Source organism: Tachyglossus aculeatus, chromosome X5, assembly GCF_015852505.1.
Source record: "Tachyglossus aculeatus isolate mTacAcu1 chromosome X5, mTacAcu1.pri, whole genome shotgun sequence".
Classification (NCBI taxonomy): Eukaryota; Metazoa; Chordata; class Mammalia; order Monotremata; family Tachyglossidae; genus Tachyglossus; species Tachyglossus aculeatus.
The window spans coordinates 9451639-9471881 of NC_052097.1; the positions used below are offsets into that span (position 1 = coordinate 9451639).

The 20243-nt window shown below is 44.5% G+C and overlaps 1 protein-coding gene across 10 annotated transcripts in view; it reads left to right on the top strand.

The window, feature by feature from the left end:
- Positions 1 to 20243, top strand: part of LOC119947716 (PDZ and LIM domain protein 5-like) — a 200106-nt gene that overhangs the window by 135554 nt on the left and 44309 nt on the right. For 3 of the 10 annotated variants that reach the window (XM_038769339.1, XM_038769338.1, XM_038769345.1), the window contains exons 4-7: positions 2177 to 2219; positions 5073 to 5476; positions 15569 to 15586; positions 18184 to 18356. In XM_038769339.1, the coding sequence (XP_038625267.1) occupies positions 2177 to 2219; positions 5073 to 5476; positions 15569 to 15586; positions 18184 to 18356 (638 nt within the window). Of the gene's footprint in view, positions 1 to 2176; positions 2220 to 5072; positions 5477 to 9143; positions 9158 to 12403; positions 12419 to 15568; positions 15587 to 18183; positions 18357 to 20243 lie in introns of all 10 variants that reach the window. The other 7 variants (XM_038769343.1, XM_038769347.1, XM_038769341.1 and 4 more) reach the window with 5 other exon arrangements.

A 20243-nucleotide genomic window follows, 5' to 3' on the forward strand; every position in this document is an offset into this window, starting at 1 on the left:
CGAAAAGACATATAGCTTTAATAGTTACAGATCACACTGTTGCAGATTTATTCAGATGGACTAGAATGGGTCTCACTTCAATCGCACATTTTCTACTTGAAGGGAAGTCAAGCCATCTCTTGGAAAAACATCATCATCATCATCATTATTATTTTTCCTGTTATTCACTTACTATATGCCAGACACTATACTAAGTGCTGGGGTAGATTCAATCTAATTGGATTGGAGCTGGGAAAACAGACTGCCTCTTTTATTCACCTACTTGTGAGGCCTGGAAGCAGAGAGGAATTTGAAGCGATGCTTTTGTTTTTTTTGAAGAAAAATCATAAAACTTTGACCGGGGCTCTTGGAGTGTCTTTGGTTCCTTTAAAGGAAAGAAGTCCAAGCAAGCAGAAGCCGGGGAAAGCATTCACTGTGTCAAAGGTTTGAAAAATCCAAGCTGGCACCCTGTTCCTTTTCGTGACCCTGCTACCTAGGTGAGCCATGATCAGCCAACATGTTGAGGTGGCTCGAATCCCTAATGCCCTAAGCCTCCGTCCAAAATGAAATCAATCAATCAATCAATCAGACGTATTTATTGAGCGCTTACTGTGTGCAGAGCAGTGTACTAAGCACTTGGGAAGTACAAGTTGGCAACATATAGAGACAGTCCCTACCCAACAGTGGGCTCACAGTCTAAAAGCGGGAGACAGAGAACAAAACCAAACATACTAACAAAATAAAATAAATATTTTATTTATTTTAAAATAAATGTGACAGCCTCAGATTAGCAACCTTTATTTGCCTATCTCTGATTTTCAGTCTGCAGCATCATGATAATAATCACATCTTAGGGGATTTCATCACTTCAGATGTTTGGGGAAGTAGCATGGCCTAGTGGAAAGAGCCCGGTCCTGGGAGTAAGAGGACCTGGGTTCTCCTGCCAGCTCTGCCACTTACCTTGGGCAAATCACTTCATCTTGCCTCAGTTTCCTCATCTGTAGAAGGGGCATATAATATCTGTTCTCTCTCCTAAGACAGTGAGCCCCATGAGGGGTAGGGACTGTCTCACCTGATTATCTTGTATCTACCCCAGTGTTTAGCACAGTGCTTGACACATAGTAAACGCTAAAGAGATAGCACAGTTATTAATTATTATGTGCTGAACAGTGAAGGCTCTTCAGGAAACCCATCTTTGAAGTGTCATTAGTGCTGATGGTTGACTTTTGTCCAAAGATTAAAACCCGTCATATATGATATCCCAGGTAAAACAAACTAGAAATGAACAAAAGAGCTTGTAATTTATCTTACTATTGTTATTATTGTAACAATTGCTCTTCAGGAAATTATTATGTGCTGAACAGGGCCCTTCAGGAAACCCATCTTTGAAGTGTGATTAGTGCTGATGGTTGACTTTTGTCCAAAGATTAAAACCCTTCATACACGATATCCCAGATAAAACAAACTAGAAATGAACAAAAGAGCTTGTAATTTACCTTACTATTGTTGTTATTGTATTTAAGTGCTTACTACATACCGTTAAGCACTTTACTATTGTTATTATTATTATTGTATTTAAGTGCTTATTAAGCACTGTCCTAAGCACTGCGGTAGATGCAAGTTATTCAGGTCAGACACAGTCTCTGCCCCACATGAGTTTCACTATCCAAGTAGGAGGGAGAATAGGTATTAAGCCCTGTTTTACACTAGAGGAATCTGAGAAATTAAGAGGTACAGAGAAGTTATGAGCCTTAAACGGTCACACAGCAGTCAAGTGGCAGAGCTGGAACTAGAGCCAACTCCCAGCCAACTCCAACTCACAGGCCTATGCTCTTTCCATTAGGCCAGATTGCTTTTTATCCTTGAGGAAACTGTCAACATTTTTCCTTACCTGAAATTTAAAAGGATTACTCCTTTTAGATCACTTTTACAGTTCTGTGTAGAGTTACCCTGAATGTTGCCCCTTTAACAGAAACAGTGGGGCTCAAATGTATCCACCTAAGTTATTTCAAAGCTTCTTGTGAAGAATTATGTTGAAATCCAGCTATTAAGTACATATTTTAAATAGTAGACCACTCAGAAAAGTCATCGACATGTTTATGAATCGATCGATAAACTTATTATAATGTGAACTATTTTAGATAAAGGATTATACCTGTAAAATTAAATGTGCGTTTTTTTGTTTGTTTTGTTCCAGAGCACCCACTGCCCCAAAGCCGGATCCTGTTCCCATCCAGAAGGTATGTTTGGCTTCAGGAATATTTCAGAGCTCTCTTTCAAATCTGATCGCAAGCTACACTAACATTTCAGTTGTTCTTTCCCTTGGCCCCCCCCACGCCGACTTTAGAGGGTTATGTAAGCCACTGTCCTGTAGGTTACCCAAATTTACAAATCTGCCCTTAGAAAGTGAAGTAGAAACAGGTGTTTGGGTAGGACATTTTTTCACTTAAACCCTAAAATTTTACTTTGATGAACTTTTTGGCAGGATATTTTCCCCAACTGGGTGTCTCAATATTCCTTTTGAAATTCCACTCAGGAGCCAAGGAGTCTCAGTATTCCCTTTAAAAGGGCACTCAGGAGCAGTTGAGTTCTTCTTTATCTCAAGGTTCTTCCTCACTGCTAAAAGGACTCAGTATTCCCTTTAAAAGGGCACTCAGGAGCAATTGAGGTCTTTATCTCAAGGTTCTTCCTTACTGCTAAAAGGACTCGTGTCTCCAATTTAAATAAGCCTCTCTGGGCATTTCCCTAGCCTTGAAACATCCAAAATAAAGGTTTCATCATCAGTACATTGTCAGCCAGAGCAGTCTCAGAGCTTTTATATCCTTGATTGTCAAAACTATAATTTTTGACCTGTCCATTTGCTATTTAATTTATGATCATTTGATTCTGGGATATATTTGATTTGTTTGATTTAGTTCAACTTTAAAGATTCTTGAGATTTAGGTGCCTTTGACTTAATGCTTGACTTTTTGGGTTTCTGAAAGCACCTTCCATTTTCATTCTCCTTTTAGCAAGTCCATTTTACACCTCCCCACTTTAAGAGAATATCTCTGAAGCCCTGTATTGCCCCTTAAATTGATTAAATTGCATATGTTAATTATATACTTTGAATACAGGAGAAGGGAAGGTTTCCATCTCTAAAGTGTGTCTCAAAACATTTCATGAATCTATTGAGTTGTGTTTGCTCCAATGGGTAATCATTACCATTAGTACCGTTATTATTAAACCATTATTACTATTAATCCAATGAAGGGAAATAAGACTTTTCTTATGTGTAGACTTTAATTCTTATCACTGCAGTGCATTAGCAGTTGCAGTTCCCAATTTCTAATAGATGCTCTCCAGTGAGCAGAACACTATTTTACCACCAGTTTTTTTTTGTAACCGCGATTCAATTACAGAAAACAAAGGTGGTAAAACAGGGTTCTGCTCACTGGAGAGCATCTGTCTATTAGAAATAGGATTTGAACCTCCAGAGAGCTGAAAAGTTGTTTAACTTTTCCTTTAAAAATACAGCCCAAGAGACATGTGAGAAGAGTCCCTGGGGGCTGCATAAAGTAAACTTCCAAGGCAGTGGATGAGATCTCTGTAACTCAGTCTATCAGTGCTATTTATCGAGCGCTTGCTGTGTGCAGAGCACTGTGCTAAGCACTTGGGAGATTCAGTGCAGTCGAATTGGCCATTTGTCTGTGAAACTCTCCTTGCTAGGTATGAGAAAATGTTGCTAAGGGGGCCCGAGATCATCATCCTGCCCAATAATAAAAATAATGGGTGGTATTTATTAAGCTCCCACAAGAAGGCTAAGCACTGGGCTCAGTGCTAAGGTAGACACCAGAAAACTAGGTCAGACACGGTTCCCGTCCCAGAGATAGTCCCCGCAAGGAAGGGAGAACAGGCATTTTATCTAAATTATTCCCATGAGGAAACCAAAAGACAGAAAAGTGATTTGGCCAAGGTCACACAGTTGGCCATTGGCGGAATTGGTGTAAGAACCCAGGTCTCCCAGTTCCCAGGCCCGGGCTTTTTCTACTAGGCCTTGCTGCCTCTCTATATTGGTTCAAGTTGGGACTTCTAAAAAATGGAATTTTCCCTTTTTTTTAATGGTATTTATTAAGCGCTTACTATGTGCCAGGCACTGTACTAAGCTCTGCAGTAGTACATTGTTGTCAGATTGGGCACGATACTTGTCTCACGTGGGGCTCAGAGATTTAAACCCCATTTTGCAGTTGAGGTAACTCAGGCCCAGGGAAGTACAGTGACTTGCCCAAGATAGAGAAGCTGCGTGGCTCAGTGGAAAGAGCCCGGGCTTGGGAGTCAGAGGTCATGGGTTCTAATCCCGGCTCTTCCACTTGTCAGCTGTATGATTGTGGGCCAGTCACTTTACTTCTCTGTGCCTCAGTTCCCTCATCTGTAAAATGGGGATGAAGACTGTTAGCCCCATGTGGGACAAACTGATTACCTTGTATCCCCCCCAGCGCTTAGAACAGTTCTTGACTCATAGTAAGTGCTTAACAAATGCCACTATTATTATTATTATTATTATCACCCAGCAGACAAGTGGCAGAGCCGGGATTAGAACCCATGTCCCTCTGACCCCCAGGCCAGTGTTTTGTCCACTAGGCCATGCTGCTTCTCTAGTAAGCGCTTAACAAATACCACCATTATTATTATTATTATTATTATTATTATTATTATTATTATTATTATTATTATTCTCCAACTCCTGGAAGGTTTCTACTGGCTTAGCTTCCTGAGGGGTTCCTGCCCTTTTTTCCTTGGACAGTCCATAAATCCATTCCCTCAGTGAACCTGACGCAGCGCATGGTTCCCTCAGCCATCCCATTTCAGGATCCATTTACCATGACGTCGGGAACGATTGGCATCCTGGCACTGCATCCGCATTCTGCACATTTGGCCTTTTCCCTCGGGTGCACGTCGCCTACATCCACCCTTAATCTTTCACCCAGCATCCCGGGGGCAGCTGGAGCCACTAACACGAGCGCGTCTCTGCTCAAATCCCTCCAAAATGTCCCCCCGTTACCATTTGCATGCAGTTGGTGTGTCGTGTGTGCATTTTGTTTCATTTTACTTAGGGGGAGCCGAAGGAAGTAGTTAAGCCAGTGCCCATCACATCTCCTGCTCTGCCCAAACCCACCGCCAACGTGGCTTACAATAAGGCGCCCCGGCCGTTCGGGGCCGTGGCGGCCCCCAAAGTCACATCCATCCCATCACCATCGTCCGCCTTCACCCCAGCCCCCGCGACGGTCTCATCTCACGCTTCACCTCCCCCCTTCGCTGCGCCTGGACTGCATGCCACCCCCAGAGCCGGGGCCGAGCCACGGCCCCCCGCCTCCGCCGCGGCCGCTAACCCCGCAGTTCCTGTCCCACGGCAGCCCACGGCCTACGGTGCCACCGCCGGCGTGCCCTCCGACGCTGGCCCGGAGGGAGCGGAGGGGCAAGGAAGAGGAACCCAGTGGGCCGCTAAGCAGCAAAATGGGTAGGTGGGCTTCGGGAGGTCTCCGATCTCCTCTCAAGGACTCTTTTTGCAGGCCGCTCCGACGCGGGTGCCCGGGCGGCCACTGGTGACCCTTCCTCCCGGAAGAGAGTGGCAGTCTGCATCGGGACCCGTGTCGGAATACATACCTTGTACATATGAACACACACACACGTATGGTCAGGCGCTATCAGGTTTATTAACTCCTAACCCCGCGTGGCGGAATGCACCATAACTCCTCCCTTCCCGCGGCACGGTCGCGTGGAGAAACCGCTGGCACAGTGCTGGGCATTCTGTGGAAGGCTTCTTCCCTGTCAAACGTTGCCACCCTAAACCGGGCACTCAACCCCGCCCCGGCCCATGGTTTTAAATCAAATGGTGAATTTTCAGCCCGATGTTGAGAGTGGGCCGAGGGAGGAGAGAGGTTGGGGGGATTTCTAGAGGTTTCCAGTGAATCATTTAATGATAATTATGAACGTTTACTATGTGCAGAGCAGTGGGCGCTCATCTGGGGATGCGTGGTATCAAGAAAAAAATCACTGCTTGACGAGCTTCTAGGTCTTTGGGAGTTTAATGCAAGGATCTTGTAAAGTTTGGGCAACATGAGAGGGTGTAGATTTAGACCTAGAGTCTACTCCCGTTTTTATGATATTTGTTAAGTGCTCACTATGGGTCGAGCACCATTTTAAATGCTGGGGTAGATCCAGGCTAATCAGTTCGGACACAGCCCCGCATGGGGCTCAGAGTCTAAGTAAAACACAGTTTTAAAGCACAATGCTCCAAAGGATGACTGAAATGTACTCAAAAATCAGAATTGCTATTAGAGCATTCACTGTATACAGATTATGTACATGGTTTCAAAAGAAAAGGCACCTCTCTGCCCTTAAGTCATTTACAGTCTAAAACAGCTGAAAATCTAATGAGACAGAATGATTTTAGCTATGTAGATTGGCCCCAAGAGAATCGGAAAGTCAGGACCCTAAAAATAAAATGTTAAAATGGCAACAGAAGACCATAATAACCCTTAGGGTTCTGAGTTCTGATGATGTATTTTTCAAAGTTACAGTGTTTTTTAATTCAAGTGATGTCTTGTGTTTATTTTATCCTTAGGGTCAGTGCAGATTGCAGTTCAAAAATGCCATTGCCTGATCTAAAAACATCTGTTGATAGGGAGCGGCTGCTTACTCTTCTTAAAGGTCCCGAGAATAGCCTTTGTGGATGGTTTTGGTCAGTTTGGCGGTCATTACTGTTTCAGGGCAAAGACTTAGGGGCAGAGAGATGCCTTCCTGAGTTAGGACTCACTATGGATCCAGCATCTTTGTAAATATGTAAATCCCAGGAATTTAAATGATAAATTTGCTCAGTCTAGATCCTCTCTTCCGCATGCTAATTCACATAATGAATTTAGGGGGTTTGCCAGCACGCTGCTGTCATGACAACTCTCGGGGGACTCAGAGAAGATGGCAGGATTCCCCATTAGTTTACCAAAAAAAAGCACAATAAGTTGTGAAACTTGCTACAGTGCAAAGGGTTTTGTGGAGCTGTTTGATGTGAACAATGAGAGGGACTAAGCAGTGGTATCCCAGTAATGGTATTTTCTGTTTGTAGTGAGGCAGAGCCATTCCATTAATGAGAAAATTAGAAAAAATGAAGGCATTTGATATTGACCCGATCAAGGAGTGAGCCATCAAAGCCGTCACCCCGGACGATGAAACTCTTGGATTTTGTGAAACAGGTGGGGGGTAGAAAGCAGGTGATAGAAATTCTGTTGTAATTTTCTTCTCCTCATAAATCGTAGAGTGTTGTAGAGGAGAGACCAGAGAGCCGCAACAAAGCGAAGTTGTAAAAGTTTGCTGCCAACAACAAAGCGAAAAGTTTGCCGCATTTATCAAGGACCCTATTTGTGATCCTGAATGAAGGAGTGCTGTAAAGCTAAGATTCTCTTTCCCCTTCTTTAAACAAAGATTTAGTCATGCTAGAAACAGGCGACGGTTGTTTGAAGTCTGAAACGGGAGGATGTGAAGTGATTTGCGATGCTCTCTTTGAATTCTTCCCACGGCCAGGTAATCGATTAATCAGTGGCATTTCCTGAGAACTTACTGGGTGCAGAGCACTGGGCTAAGTGATTGGGAAAGTACGATACAACTGAGTTGGTAGATCTGATCCCTGCCATCAAGGCGCTGCAGTTGATTAATAATAATAATAATGCTATTTAAGGTCTTTCTATTTGCCAAGCACTCAGATACAGTCAGCTCAGACACAATCTCTGTCCTGTACAGGGCTTACAAATGTATCAGGAAGAGAGGACAGGTATTTTATCCCCATTTTTACAGATGAGGAAACTGAGGCACAGAAAAACAGCATGGCCTAGTGGGAAGAGTCTGCGCCTGGGAGTCAAAAGTACTGGCTTCTCATCCCAGCTCTGCCTCTTGCTTTCTCTGCTGTGTGACCTTGGGAAAGCCACTTAGTTTTCTGTGCCTCAGTTTCCTCATCTTTAACATGGGGATTAAATAACTATTCCCCATCTCCTTTACACTGTGAACCCCACAGAGGACAGGTACTATGTCTGACCTGATCAATCAGTCAATCAATAGTATTTGTACAGAGCATTGTAATAATAATGATGGTATTTGTTAAGCGCTTACCTTGTGCCAAGCACTGTTCTAAGCGCTGGGGTAGACACAAGGTTATCAGGTTGTCCCACGTGGGGCTCAGTGGTTGGGAGAGTACAATACTCTGGACATGTTCCCTGATCACAGACTAGAGGGGGACACAGACATTAAAATAAATTATTGATATTTTTATAAGGCAGGGATTTTAGGAAATTAGCTAATGCAGCGTCAAAGTGGGATAGGTTAAGTGCCTGGATCAGCATAATAGTTTGGATGGAGAGAAAAAGAGGGATTTAGGCGATGTTGTGAGGGTAGCACTGACATGATTTGGTGACATTGATTATGTGGGTTGAATGAGAAAGGTAGGGAAGATAGTATTGTTGTCTACAGTGATGGGGGGACAGGGCTTGTGTGGGAAGATTAGGAGGCCTGCTCAAGTTTGAGGTGTCGCCAGGACATCGAGTTAGAGATGTCCTGAAGGCAGGAGGAACTGTGAAACCGCAGAGAAGGAGAGAGATCAGGGCTGGAGAGAAATTTGGGAATCATCCTCACAGACATGAAAGTTGAAACTGTGGCAGCGAATGAGCTCTCCAGGGGATAACAATCTATTAATCAATTGTGTTTATTGAGCACTTATTGTGTGCAGAGCACCGTACTAAGTGCCTGGGAGTGTAGATCTATTTAGTGTACAGAATCTGTGCCCTCAAGGACTTTATAACCTGGCAGGAGGGTGACAGACATTAATCAACCAATTGATGTTATTTAATTAGTGTTTACTATGTGCGGAGCACTGTACTAAGCACTTGGGAGAGTCCTAAGGCATTGGCGGTCAAAAATCCTTGTAATTCGCATCCAGTGGCATTTGTCTGTTCCTTGCCCTTTGCCCAAGCATCTAAACGTGCCAGCTGCTTCTCTCAGGTAAGATCCTGAGTTGGATTGAAGTGTTCCTAAACTCTCCTGAGACCTCACTGTACAGGAACCTGGACTTGAAAAACCTGGAAAGGTGTAGGAAATTCCGATCCTGCTTGTAATATTCTCAAATGCTTTTCTTTTCACAGGCCTCAGTGACAAAGTTAGTATCTACAGAACGGGGAAGGAATCATGGTGATTTATGTTGACAGAGTAACCGCATGGATGGCTGATTCTTTGCAAAACTGAGTTTTGCAAAACAGCCATTAACTTGAAATAACCGTGGAGACTGTTCTAAATAAGTTTGGTTTGCCCTGGACGTGGAGTGTGACTTGCTTTCGCGGCATTAAACTCCGGTGTTCTTTATTTTGTAGAAAAGTGTGGATTTTCGCTTGTAATGGTTTAGAAAATAGGGATCACTTAATGACGTTGGAAGGATAATTGATACAGAACTTGAGAGAAAAAAGGTAGTTTGGGAGAGAAACAGGAAAAGCATGTTCTGGGAATAGTCTTCCCAACCGGGAATCTGAAGTGATTTTTGTCCTGAAATCAGATAAGGGCTACTTTTTTAATGGTATTTATTAAGCACTTTTTATGTGCCAGGCACTGTACTAAGCGCTGGGGTAGATACACTCTAATGAGGTTGGACACAGTTCATACCCCTCATAGGGCTCACAGTCTTAATCCCCATTTTACAGGTGAAGTAACAGAAGCACAGAGAAGTGCAACTCTAAGAACGTCATCTAAGTGGGATTCATCTTCACCATCATTTTTGCCATTCATTTCACTAAAACAGGCAAGAAAGAAGGTGTTAACTTGTGGATGGAGGAAGAACTGGGGAGATAACCTGCTTACAATAAGAGAAGTGAAGTGAATTCCCCAAGATCACACAGCAAACAAGTGGCAGGGCCAAAATTAGAACCCAGATCGTTCCGATTCCCTGTTCTCTTTCCACTAGGCCATGCTGTCTTCTCCGGCTATTGGGAATTCTGTGTGAAAAGGCTCACCCAAGGCCAGGAGAGAGTGGTGGTTGAAGAGGGTGATATCAGGAGCGAAAATGGGGAAGGGAGGGAGGGATTAGCTTGGGGGTGAAGTAGAAAAATGGCATCCGGAGGTCAGATCAAAGCTTTGGCTGGAGCGAATCGGATATTTCTGGCTGAGGTGATTTTCTTTTTGGGATGACTTCTCCGGATAATTGAGGCCAAAGTAGAAACTTCTGCCCTGAGGGCAAGTTGAGGAAAGGTGGGGAATGGGGGAGACCATGAGTGAAGTTTTTTTTTGCCGTGGTAACTCAGAAGTTCATCTAATGCAAAAGAGCACGTGGCCTGGAGGGTGATACTCATCTCCAAATTACTGGATCCTCCTAACCAGCTGTTCATAATAATAATGATGATAATATTTTGTGTTAGGGTTTATTGTGTGTCAGGCATTGGTAAAGACAAAATGCAGGAAGTCAATCAGTGCTATTTATTGAGCGCTTGCTGTGTGCGGGACACTCTACTAAGAGCTTGAGAGAGTACAATATACCAAAGTGATGCCTTTATCCTACTTTGGGATCACAGTCTAAGGGGGATTTCACCAACAACTTGCAGTGGGAGTGATTTGTTATAACAGAGAATCTTTATTTCTAAATTGGAGACGGTAGTAAGATCGGACCTGATCGTTTGGAGAAACATTTGAAGTTATTTAGACACTGAGAGCGATATTTTCGAGTTGTGATCATTCCAGCTCTCATCCAGTTGGATACCCATTTCCCAACTTAATCTTCTCGCAAATAATTTTCCTAAATATGGCCAAACCGAATGGCAACTCTAAGAATGTCACCTAAGTGGGATTCATCTTCGCCATCATTTTTTGCCATTCATTTCGCTAAAACAGGCAAGAAAGAAGGTGTTAACCCCTGGATGGAGGAAGAACTGGGGAGATAACCGGCTTATAGTAATAATAATAATAATAATAATAATTAGTAGAGATATTTGTTAATTGTTTCAGTCATTTCCAGAGCCATTCGATCCAGGTGGGGTCCCTGGTTCTCAGGGCTTTCACCACCAGCTCCCTCCACTGCAAAATTAAATACTCATTTTTAAAACATTTTCATTAATAGTCCACCTACTTCATTTTTTAGTTGTCATTTTCTAAAAATATCCAAAATAAATAATAAGATTTAGTAGTTTTACCCCTTTTTTTATTCCAGGTGCAGCCTGCAAGCTCAGCGCTTAGAACAGTGCTTAGCACGTAGTAAGCGCTTAATAAATAACATAATAAAAAATAACTTTTTAAAAAAAAAGCCTTAGTGCCCTCTTGTGGACATATTAAGCAACTACTAGTTCTGCAAAGGATTTGCAGAATTTGTGAAACATAGAGACCCATGGAGGAAAATAATAATAATAATAATAATAATAATAATGGTATTTGTTAAGCACTTACTCTGTGCAAAGCACTGTTCTAAGCGCTGGGGAGGTTGCAAGGTGATCAGGTTGTCCCCGGCAGGGGGGCTCACAATTTCAATCCCCAGTTTACAGATGAGGCAACTGAGGCACAGAGAAGTTAAGTGACTCCCCCAAAGTCACACAGCTCACAGTTGGCAGAGCCAGGATTTGAACCCATGACCTCTGACTCCAAAAGCCGGGCTCTTTCCATTAAGCCACGCTCCCACTGATAATAATGATGACATTTATTAAGCGCTTACTATGTGCAAAGCACTGTTGTAAGCGCTGGGGAGGTTACAAGGTGATCAGGTTGTCCCACAGGGGGCTCACAGTTTTAATCCCCATTTTACAGAGGAGGTAACTTAGGCACAGAGAAGTGAAGTGACTCCCCCAAAGTCACACAGCTCACGGTTGGCAGAGCCAGGATTTGAACCCATGACCTCTGACTCCAAAACCTGGGCTCTTTCCACTGAGCCACGCTCCCAGTGAGGCTGTGCAAATGATCTGCACAATCAGGGGTATTTATTAAGCACTTACTGTGTGCAGAACACAGTACTGAGCGCTTGGGAGAGTACAGTACAGCAGAATTGGTAGTTTACAATCTAGAGATTCAGGCACCCCACCCACCCCCCACCCTGCTTTTCCATGAAATATCTGGAAAATGATGTTCCAATTTTGGCCTGGTGTTGGCTAATGTACACCTAGCCAGATGGCAGTAATCAAACAATTTCACCTCCGGGCATTTTGATCAAACTAATAATCCATCATTAGGTGTGCATGCACATAAATCTGTGAGACGTGTTTTTGCATGATGTGTGTACCATTTTGCAACCCAGTTCACCCCGTTTTACTTTGTCCAAGAGTAATTTCTTTGGGTTAATGGCTTCATCTGTGTTTTCCCACCTCCTTCACCATGGAAAACCACTGTCTCCTCTTCCCTCCCATCTCCCACTTCCTGTGTATCATCTTTCTTCCATCAGTAACCCCGGCCCAGTGTAAGTACTTGACTAATGGTTTGCTATTTACTTGTCTCTCTCACTACTTTCTATCTTCCTTTCAATTTTAACTTAAACTGTACATCTTGTTAAGCGGGGATACTTTACGCAATAACAGCTCATCCTTCTTTACTCGGATTCCAAAACGTGCTTTTCCGACTGAAGTTTCCAGTTAGCTTTGTCCAAACCCATAGGGTCCAATGTGAAACACACTCATCCCTGGGCTGGAAAACTGAACTATCAATTGTTGTTATTTGTTGACCACTTAGCGTTGGGCAAAGCACTTGGGAAAGTACATGAGAAGTGAAAGACACGATTCCTGCCCTTCAAGGGGTGTACAGTCTAGTGGAGTAGAATAGCTAGTCAAACTGCAGAATGTTTAAACAGTCGACTCTTCTTCCCAGTTGGGGCTTTGGCTAAGCAGAATGGAGAAACAGGATAAAGCTCATCCACCTCAAAATAATAATTGTGGCATTTATTAAGCACTTACTCCGTGCCAAGCACTGTACTGAGCGCTGGCATAGGTACAGGATGATCAGTTCAGGCCCAGTCCCTGTCCCACACGTCGAAGGAGTCTAATAGTGTTCAGTAGTTGAGAGTTGAACACAAGTTTCCAGGAAAGTTGTGACATTCACATTCTCATTGGACACTCTGTACCCTAAAGTCTGTGGTTTTAATTTATGATTATGATATATGTAATATTTATTAAACATGTACAATGTGCAGACCACTTAGTACAGTGCTCTGCACACAGTAAGCGCTCAATAAATACAATTGATTGGACTAATCACTGGAGTAATTACAAGAAAATCAATTCGTACACAGCCCCTATGGAGAAGACAGACAAGAATAGCCAAAGAATGTAACGCAAACCACAGTGAAAGCAATCAGTGGTATTTATTGAGTACCTAATATGCAGAGTACTGTCCTAAGGGCCAGAAAGAATAAAATAGAGTTATTTTAGAATCATCTCAGGGGGTTTACAATATATGCATCAGTTAAAATATCCCCAGTAAATGAAAGCAGCATGCCATAGTTGAAAGAGTCTGGGAGTTAGAGGACCTTGCTTCTAACCCCAACTCTGCTAATTGCATCCTGTGTGATCTTGGGCAAGTCACTTAACTTTCCTATGCCTCAGTTTCCTCACCTGCAAAAGGGGGATTAAATACCTGTTCTTCATCCCACTTAGACTTTGAGCCCCATGCGGGACAGGGACTGTGTCCAAGCTAATTAACTTGTGTCTACCCCAGGGCTTAGGACAGTGTTTGACACAAAGTAAGCACTTAACAAATACCATAAAAAAATAAGAAATAACTAAACAGTGCTCGAATTAGGGAATCTTGGGAGACTTTCTTAATGGAGGAAACCAGTCCCTGCCTTCGCACAATTGCAAGTTCACCAAGGTGCTAAGGTTTGGGGTGGAGAGGGGAGCTTTCCAGAGTGTGGGGTGAACCCCTATCTCTGGCGTATGGAGATGTGGACGGGACAGTTTTGTAAGTGATGATGATGGTATTTGTTACGCGCTTACTATGTTCCAGGCACTGTACTAAGCGTAGACCTGAGGATTAGCATATTCTCAAATGTTTATCCAACAGATCGATACTGGCTTCCTCACAAACTTCATGACAGATTGGGTCTGTATAACGAACTGACAGATGGTTCTGCTCAGCCTGTCATTTTTAGCCTGTGAGCCCACTGTTGGGTAGGGACTGTCTCTATATGTTGCCAATTTGTACTTCCCAAGCGCTTAGTACAGTGCTCTGCACATAGTAAGCGCTCAATAAATACGATTGATGATGATGATGATTTTTTTTCCCCTCTAAACTTTTGAAAGAATTCTGACTAGTTTTTTTATGGTATTTCATTCATTCATTCAATTGTATTTATTGAGCACTTACTGTGTGCAGAGCACTGTACTAAATGCTTGGAAAGTACAATTCGGCTACATACAGAGACGGTCCCTACCCAACAACGGGCTCACGGTCTAGAAGACTAGACTAGCATTTGTTAGGCACTTACTATGTGCCAGTCACTGTGCTAAGCCCTGGGGTAGATACAAGGTAACCAGGTTGGACACAGTCCATGTCCCCGGTGGGGCTCACAGTCTTAATCCCCATTTTACAGATGAGGGGACTGAGGAACAGAGAAGTGAAGTGACTTGCTCTGGGGAGGAGGGATGGTAGGAGAGGAAAAGGGGCGTGCAGGAAAATCAAAGCAGATCAAGTGCCAGGGTACTGTCGTGTGAGTTTTGCCATCTTTGAGAGGAACAAAGGGGCTAGAGGAGGAGAGGGAGAGGTGCTGGAAAATGGCAGAGCGGATGGGAAAGAGATGAGGAAAGTGGAACGGAGTGGAGTGGGAAGAGGATATGGAAAGACCGTGTGTGGGAACCCCCGGGGCAGACGCAGAAAGAAGGTTGTAAGGTAGAAGGGCTGATTGATTGATTAAAGGATCTGGTTTGGAGCAAGCATCATAGTTCAGTGCTCAGAAGGCTAGGCTGGTTAATTACGCCGTTGCCTTGTGTAATTCAGCAGAAATCATCATCATCATCATCATCAATCGTATTTATTGAGCGCTTACCGTGTGCAGAGCACTGTACTAAGCGCTTGGGAAGTACAAGTTGGCAACATATAGAGACAGGCCCTACCCAACAGTGGGCTCACAGTCTAAAAGGGGGAGACAAAACCAAGCGTACTAACAAAATAAAATAAATAGAATAGATATGTACAAGTAAAATAAATAAATAAATGAATAGAGTAATAAATATGTACAAACATATATACATATATACAGGTGCTGTGGGGAAGGGAAGGAGGTAAGATGGGGGGATGGAGAGGGGGGCGAGGGGGAGAGGAAGGAAGGGGCTCAGTCTGGGAAGGCCTCCTGGAGGAGGTGAAATTCTACTTAAATCCAGTGTTCCCTGTAACTGCAACAGTACTGAGTGTGTCTCCAGTACCAAATCTCACATGATGCTGTATAAGAAATACTAATCCATTCAAATTTTCTGCAAATCATTTTATCTGAATCTCTTGAACTCATCTTTTTGAGCTATCTTGTTTCGTGGATTCTGAATTTTCTTAGTTACCTCACTGTCTTTTTCTCTCCTTTTCTTCTTTTTCCTGGAAACCTCTGTTGGCTGGTGTCAATAAAAAGGAAAACCCCTCCGAAACGGTAACTGCCGGGAGCCTTTACACCCGTCCACCACTGTCTAACGCTGCTCCGTACTTGTTTGAACGGCGGATACGTTTTGTCTTTTGTCGTTGGGGAAGTGGAGAGCTCAAGTTTCTGACCATCGGCAGATTGAGCGGGGGCTGGGGGGGGCTCCTCTGGGCTGCTTGCTGAGCTCCACTCTGTGCCGCACGACGCTGACAGGGACGGTCAGCCCTGTCATCGGACTGCTAATGCGGGAGGGGGAAGAGAGATAAGGTTTGAACCGATAAAGTCCAGGAGGAGGAAGCGGCTGAAGTGGTCACTGATCCCTCCCCGGCTCAGGGAGTCGCACGGCCCACGTTCCGGCCTACAAATAGGTATTTGTTAGGCACTTACTATGTGCCAGTCGCTGTGCTAAGCGCCGGGGGAGGTACCAGCTAAACGGGCTGGACACGGTCCCTGTCCCACGTGGCACCTCGCCCCTGCGGAGCCGGTGGGCATGAGCGGGCTTTCCCCGGTGAGGGCCCGGGTGACAGTAGTGGTAGCAGTGTAGACAGGAGTGTGAGGAGACGGGGGCAGGAACGAAGCAGCGGCAACCACTGGCTCCCTGGAATTTCCGCTACTACCTGCTCTCCTATCTTTGCACGAGTGTCGCGGGGCAGAGGGTTGTGTGTGCTCACCGCTACTTGTCCGCTTTGTGACTCTGGGCAAGTCACTTAACTTCTCCGTGCCTATTCCCTCATCTGTAAAATGGGGATGAAGACTGTGAGTCCCAGGTGGGACAACATGATAACCGTGTATCTGCCCCAGTGCTTAGAACAGTGCTCGGCACATAGCAAGCGCTTACAAATATTATTATTATTATTATTATGTGCACCAGTGTGTGGGGGAGATGTGACTTTGTGTTGGGATGTGTGTGTGTGGTGGGGGGACATGTCTGTGCCTGTTTCAGGGTGTGTGTGTGTGTGTGTGGAGGGTCTATTCCTGTAAGTGTCGGCGGGAGTGTTGGAGCTTGTATTTGGCGGGGAGTGGGGGGGGTCTGTGAGGGTGTTTTTTTCCTGCAAATTTCCCCTTTTCCCAGACCACATTTTGTCCCCAAATCCCACAGAGAGCGCCCACTCCCAGGAGTCGGCTTCCTCCGAGGCTCAAAACAACACCATCCCTTTTATCAATGACAGAAATAGCCCCATGAACTTTTGGGTGTGAGCGAAGGGGTAAGAAAGCAGGAGGAGGTGGGACGGCGTAACCAGGGTTTTAGGGAGGTAGTGTAGTAGTAATGGCATTTATTAAACACTTATTGTGGGCAGTGAACTGTACTGGGCGCCGGGAAAGAAGACACGGGTGGGAAGTCGACATCGTCTCCATCTCTTTGGGATTTAGGAAGGGGAGAGATGTGGTTCCGAAGTAATGGGCTGGGAGGGTTTAGACTGGAAGCTTGTTGTGGGCGAGGAATTATATTGTTATAGTGTGCTCCCAAGCTCTCAATCAATCAATCAATCAATCGTATTTATTGAGCGCTAACTGTGTGCAGAGCACTGTACTAAGCGCTTGGGAAGTACAAGTTGGCAACACATACAGTCCCTACCCAACAGTGGGCTCACAGTCTAAAAGGGAGAGACAGAGAACAAAACCAAACATACTAACAAAATAAAATAAATAGAATAGATATGTACAAGTAAAATAAATAAATAGAGTAATAAATATGTACAGACATATACTGCTTTACACACAATAAGCGCTCAATAAATAGGATTGACAGAAATAATGTCCTGACACCAAATGCAGACAATTCTGATACTACAAACCTATTACCTATGGGAAGCAGCATGGCTTAGTGGATAGAGCACAGGGCTGGGAGTCAGGTCATGGGTTCTAATTCTGCCTCTGCCACTTGTCTGTTGTGTGACATTGGGCAAGTCACTTCATTTCTCTGCACCTCAGTGACCCCACCTGGAAAATGGGGATTAAGACCATTCATTCAGTCGTATTTATTGAGCACTTACTGTATGCAGAGCACCGTACTGAGCTCTTGGGAAGTCCAAGTTGGCAACATATAGAGACGGTCCCTACCCAGCAGTGGGCTCACAGTCTAGAAGGGGGAGACAGACAACAAAACAAAACATATTAACAAAATAAAATAAATAGAATAAATATCAATCAATCATATTTATTGAGCACTTACTGTGTGCAGAGCACTGTACTAAGCACTTGGGAAGTCCAAGTTGGCAACATAAAGAGGCAGTCCCTACCCAACAGTGGGCTCACAGTCTGAAACGGGGAGACAGACAACAAAACCAAACATACTAACAAAATAAAATAAATAGAATAGATATGTCCAAGTAAAATAGAGTAATAAATATGCACAAGCATACATATATACAGGTGAGACCATGAGACCTGTGCAAGACAGGGACTGTGTTCAACCCCATTTGCTTGTATCCACCCCAACGTTTAGTACAGGGCCTGGCACGTGGTGCTTAACAAATGCCAAAATCATTATTGTGACGATCACTCCGCTCGAATTGACACTTGGGTGTGTGCCTTGTTCGGTCCTTTTCCTTCACCCCCCTCCCCGGCGCCGATTGTAATTATTCCTCTTCTCTTCGGGGGGTCAGCAGCCCCCCCAGGAAGCACATCGTGGAGCGGTACACCGAGTTTCACCACACCCCCACTCCGAGCGACGCAAGTAAGAAGCGACTGATCGAGGACACGGAAGACTGGCACCCGAGGACGGGAACCACCCAGTCTCGCTCGTTCCGAATCCTGGCCCAGATCACCGGCACCGAGCACTGTGAGTCCCTTCGCTGAGCGTGGCCGGGGCGGTGGGGGGGCACACGGGCTCGGGAGGGAGGGATAAATACATTTATTCTATTTATTCTATTTATTTGATTTTGTTAGCATGTTTGGTTTTGTTCTCTGTCTCCCCCTTTCAGACTGTGAGCCCACTGTTGGGTAGGGACCGTCTCTAGATGTTGCCAATTTGGACTTCCCAAGCGCTTAGTACAGTGCTCTGCATATAGTAAGCGCTCAGTAAATACGATTGATGATGATGATGATGAGGGAGGGAAAGAAAGAGCCGAAGTAGCTTGGCTCAGTGGCTAGAGCCCGGTCCTAAGAGTCAGAAGGTCATGGGTTCAATCCCGGCCTGCTGTGTGACCCTGGGCAAGTCACTTCATTCATTCATTCATTCAGTCGTATTTACTGAGCGCTTACTGTGTGCAGAGCACTGTACTAAGCGCTTGGGAAGTCCAAGTTGGCAACATAGAGAGACGGTCCCTACCCAACAGTGGGCTCGCAGTCTTTACTTCTCTGGGCCTCAGTTGCCTCATAATAATAATAATAATGTTGGTATTTGTTAAGCGCTTACTATGTGCAAAGCACTGCTCTAAGCGCTGGGGTAGGTACAAGGTAATCAGGTTGTCCCACGAGGGGCTCACAGTCTTCATCCCCATTTTACAGATGAGGGAACTGAGGCCCAGAGAAGTGAAGTGACTTGCCCAATGTCACACAGCTGACATCCGTAAGATGGGGATTGAGACCGTGAGCCCCATGTGGGGCAGGGACTGTATCCAACCCGATTTACTTGTATCCACCCCAGCACTAGTAGGGTGCTGGGCATATAGTAGAAGCAGCATGGCTCAGTGGAAAGAGCCCGAGCTTTGGAGTCAGGTTGTGGGTTCAAATCCTGGCTCCGCCAATTGTCAGCTGTGTGACTTTGGGCAAGTCACTTAACTTCTCTGGGCCTCAGTTCCCTCATCTGTAAAATGGGGATTAAAGACTGTGAGCCCCCAGTGGGACAACCTGTAACCTCCCCAGTGCTTAGAACAGTGCTTTGCACATAGTAAGCGTTTAATAAATGCCATCATTATTATTATTATTATTGTAAGTGCCTAACAAATACCACAATAATAATAATAAGTAGGATAGCCACACTTTCCCAAAACTCTTCCAAAGAAGCAGCGTGGCCCCATGGATAGAGCACAGGCGTAGGAGTCAGAAGGTCCTGGGTTCTAATCCTGGCTCTGTTACTTGTCTGCTGTGTGACCATGGGCAAGTCGCTTCACTTCTCTCGGCCTCAGTTATATAGTCTGTAAAATGGGCTTTAAGATCATCAGCTCTATGGTGGAACTGGGGCTGTGTCCAACCTTAGAACAGTGCTTGACATGTAGGAAGTGCTTAACAAATGCCGCCATTATTGTTATTATTATTACTTTCATTCCTTCATCATTTTACCAGGACGAAGTGGATTTTCTGTATCTAGTTAGATTTCCCTCAGAGAACTTCAGCATTTTAGGAGTCAGTCGATTTGAATGAATGGAAAAAATTCTGACCTTTGGCCACGTGACTTTCAGGAGAGGAAGTGGTGTCCTGCTGAGGGGCTGGATATGGGATTATTATTATTATTACTATCATTATTATCACCGTCATCAGTATTATTAATAGTGGTATTTGTTAAGTGCTTACTATGTGCTAAGCACTGTTTAAACATTGGGTAAGTACAGGATTATCAGGCTAGACACAGTCCCTAACTCATATGTATTTAACAGACTAAACAGGGGGGAGAACAGGTATTTAATTCCCATTTTACAGATGAGGTAACTGAAGCACAGAGAAAAGAGTGACTTGCCCAAGGTCACACAGCAGGCAAGAGGTGGAGTCAGGACTTGAACCTGGATCC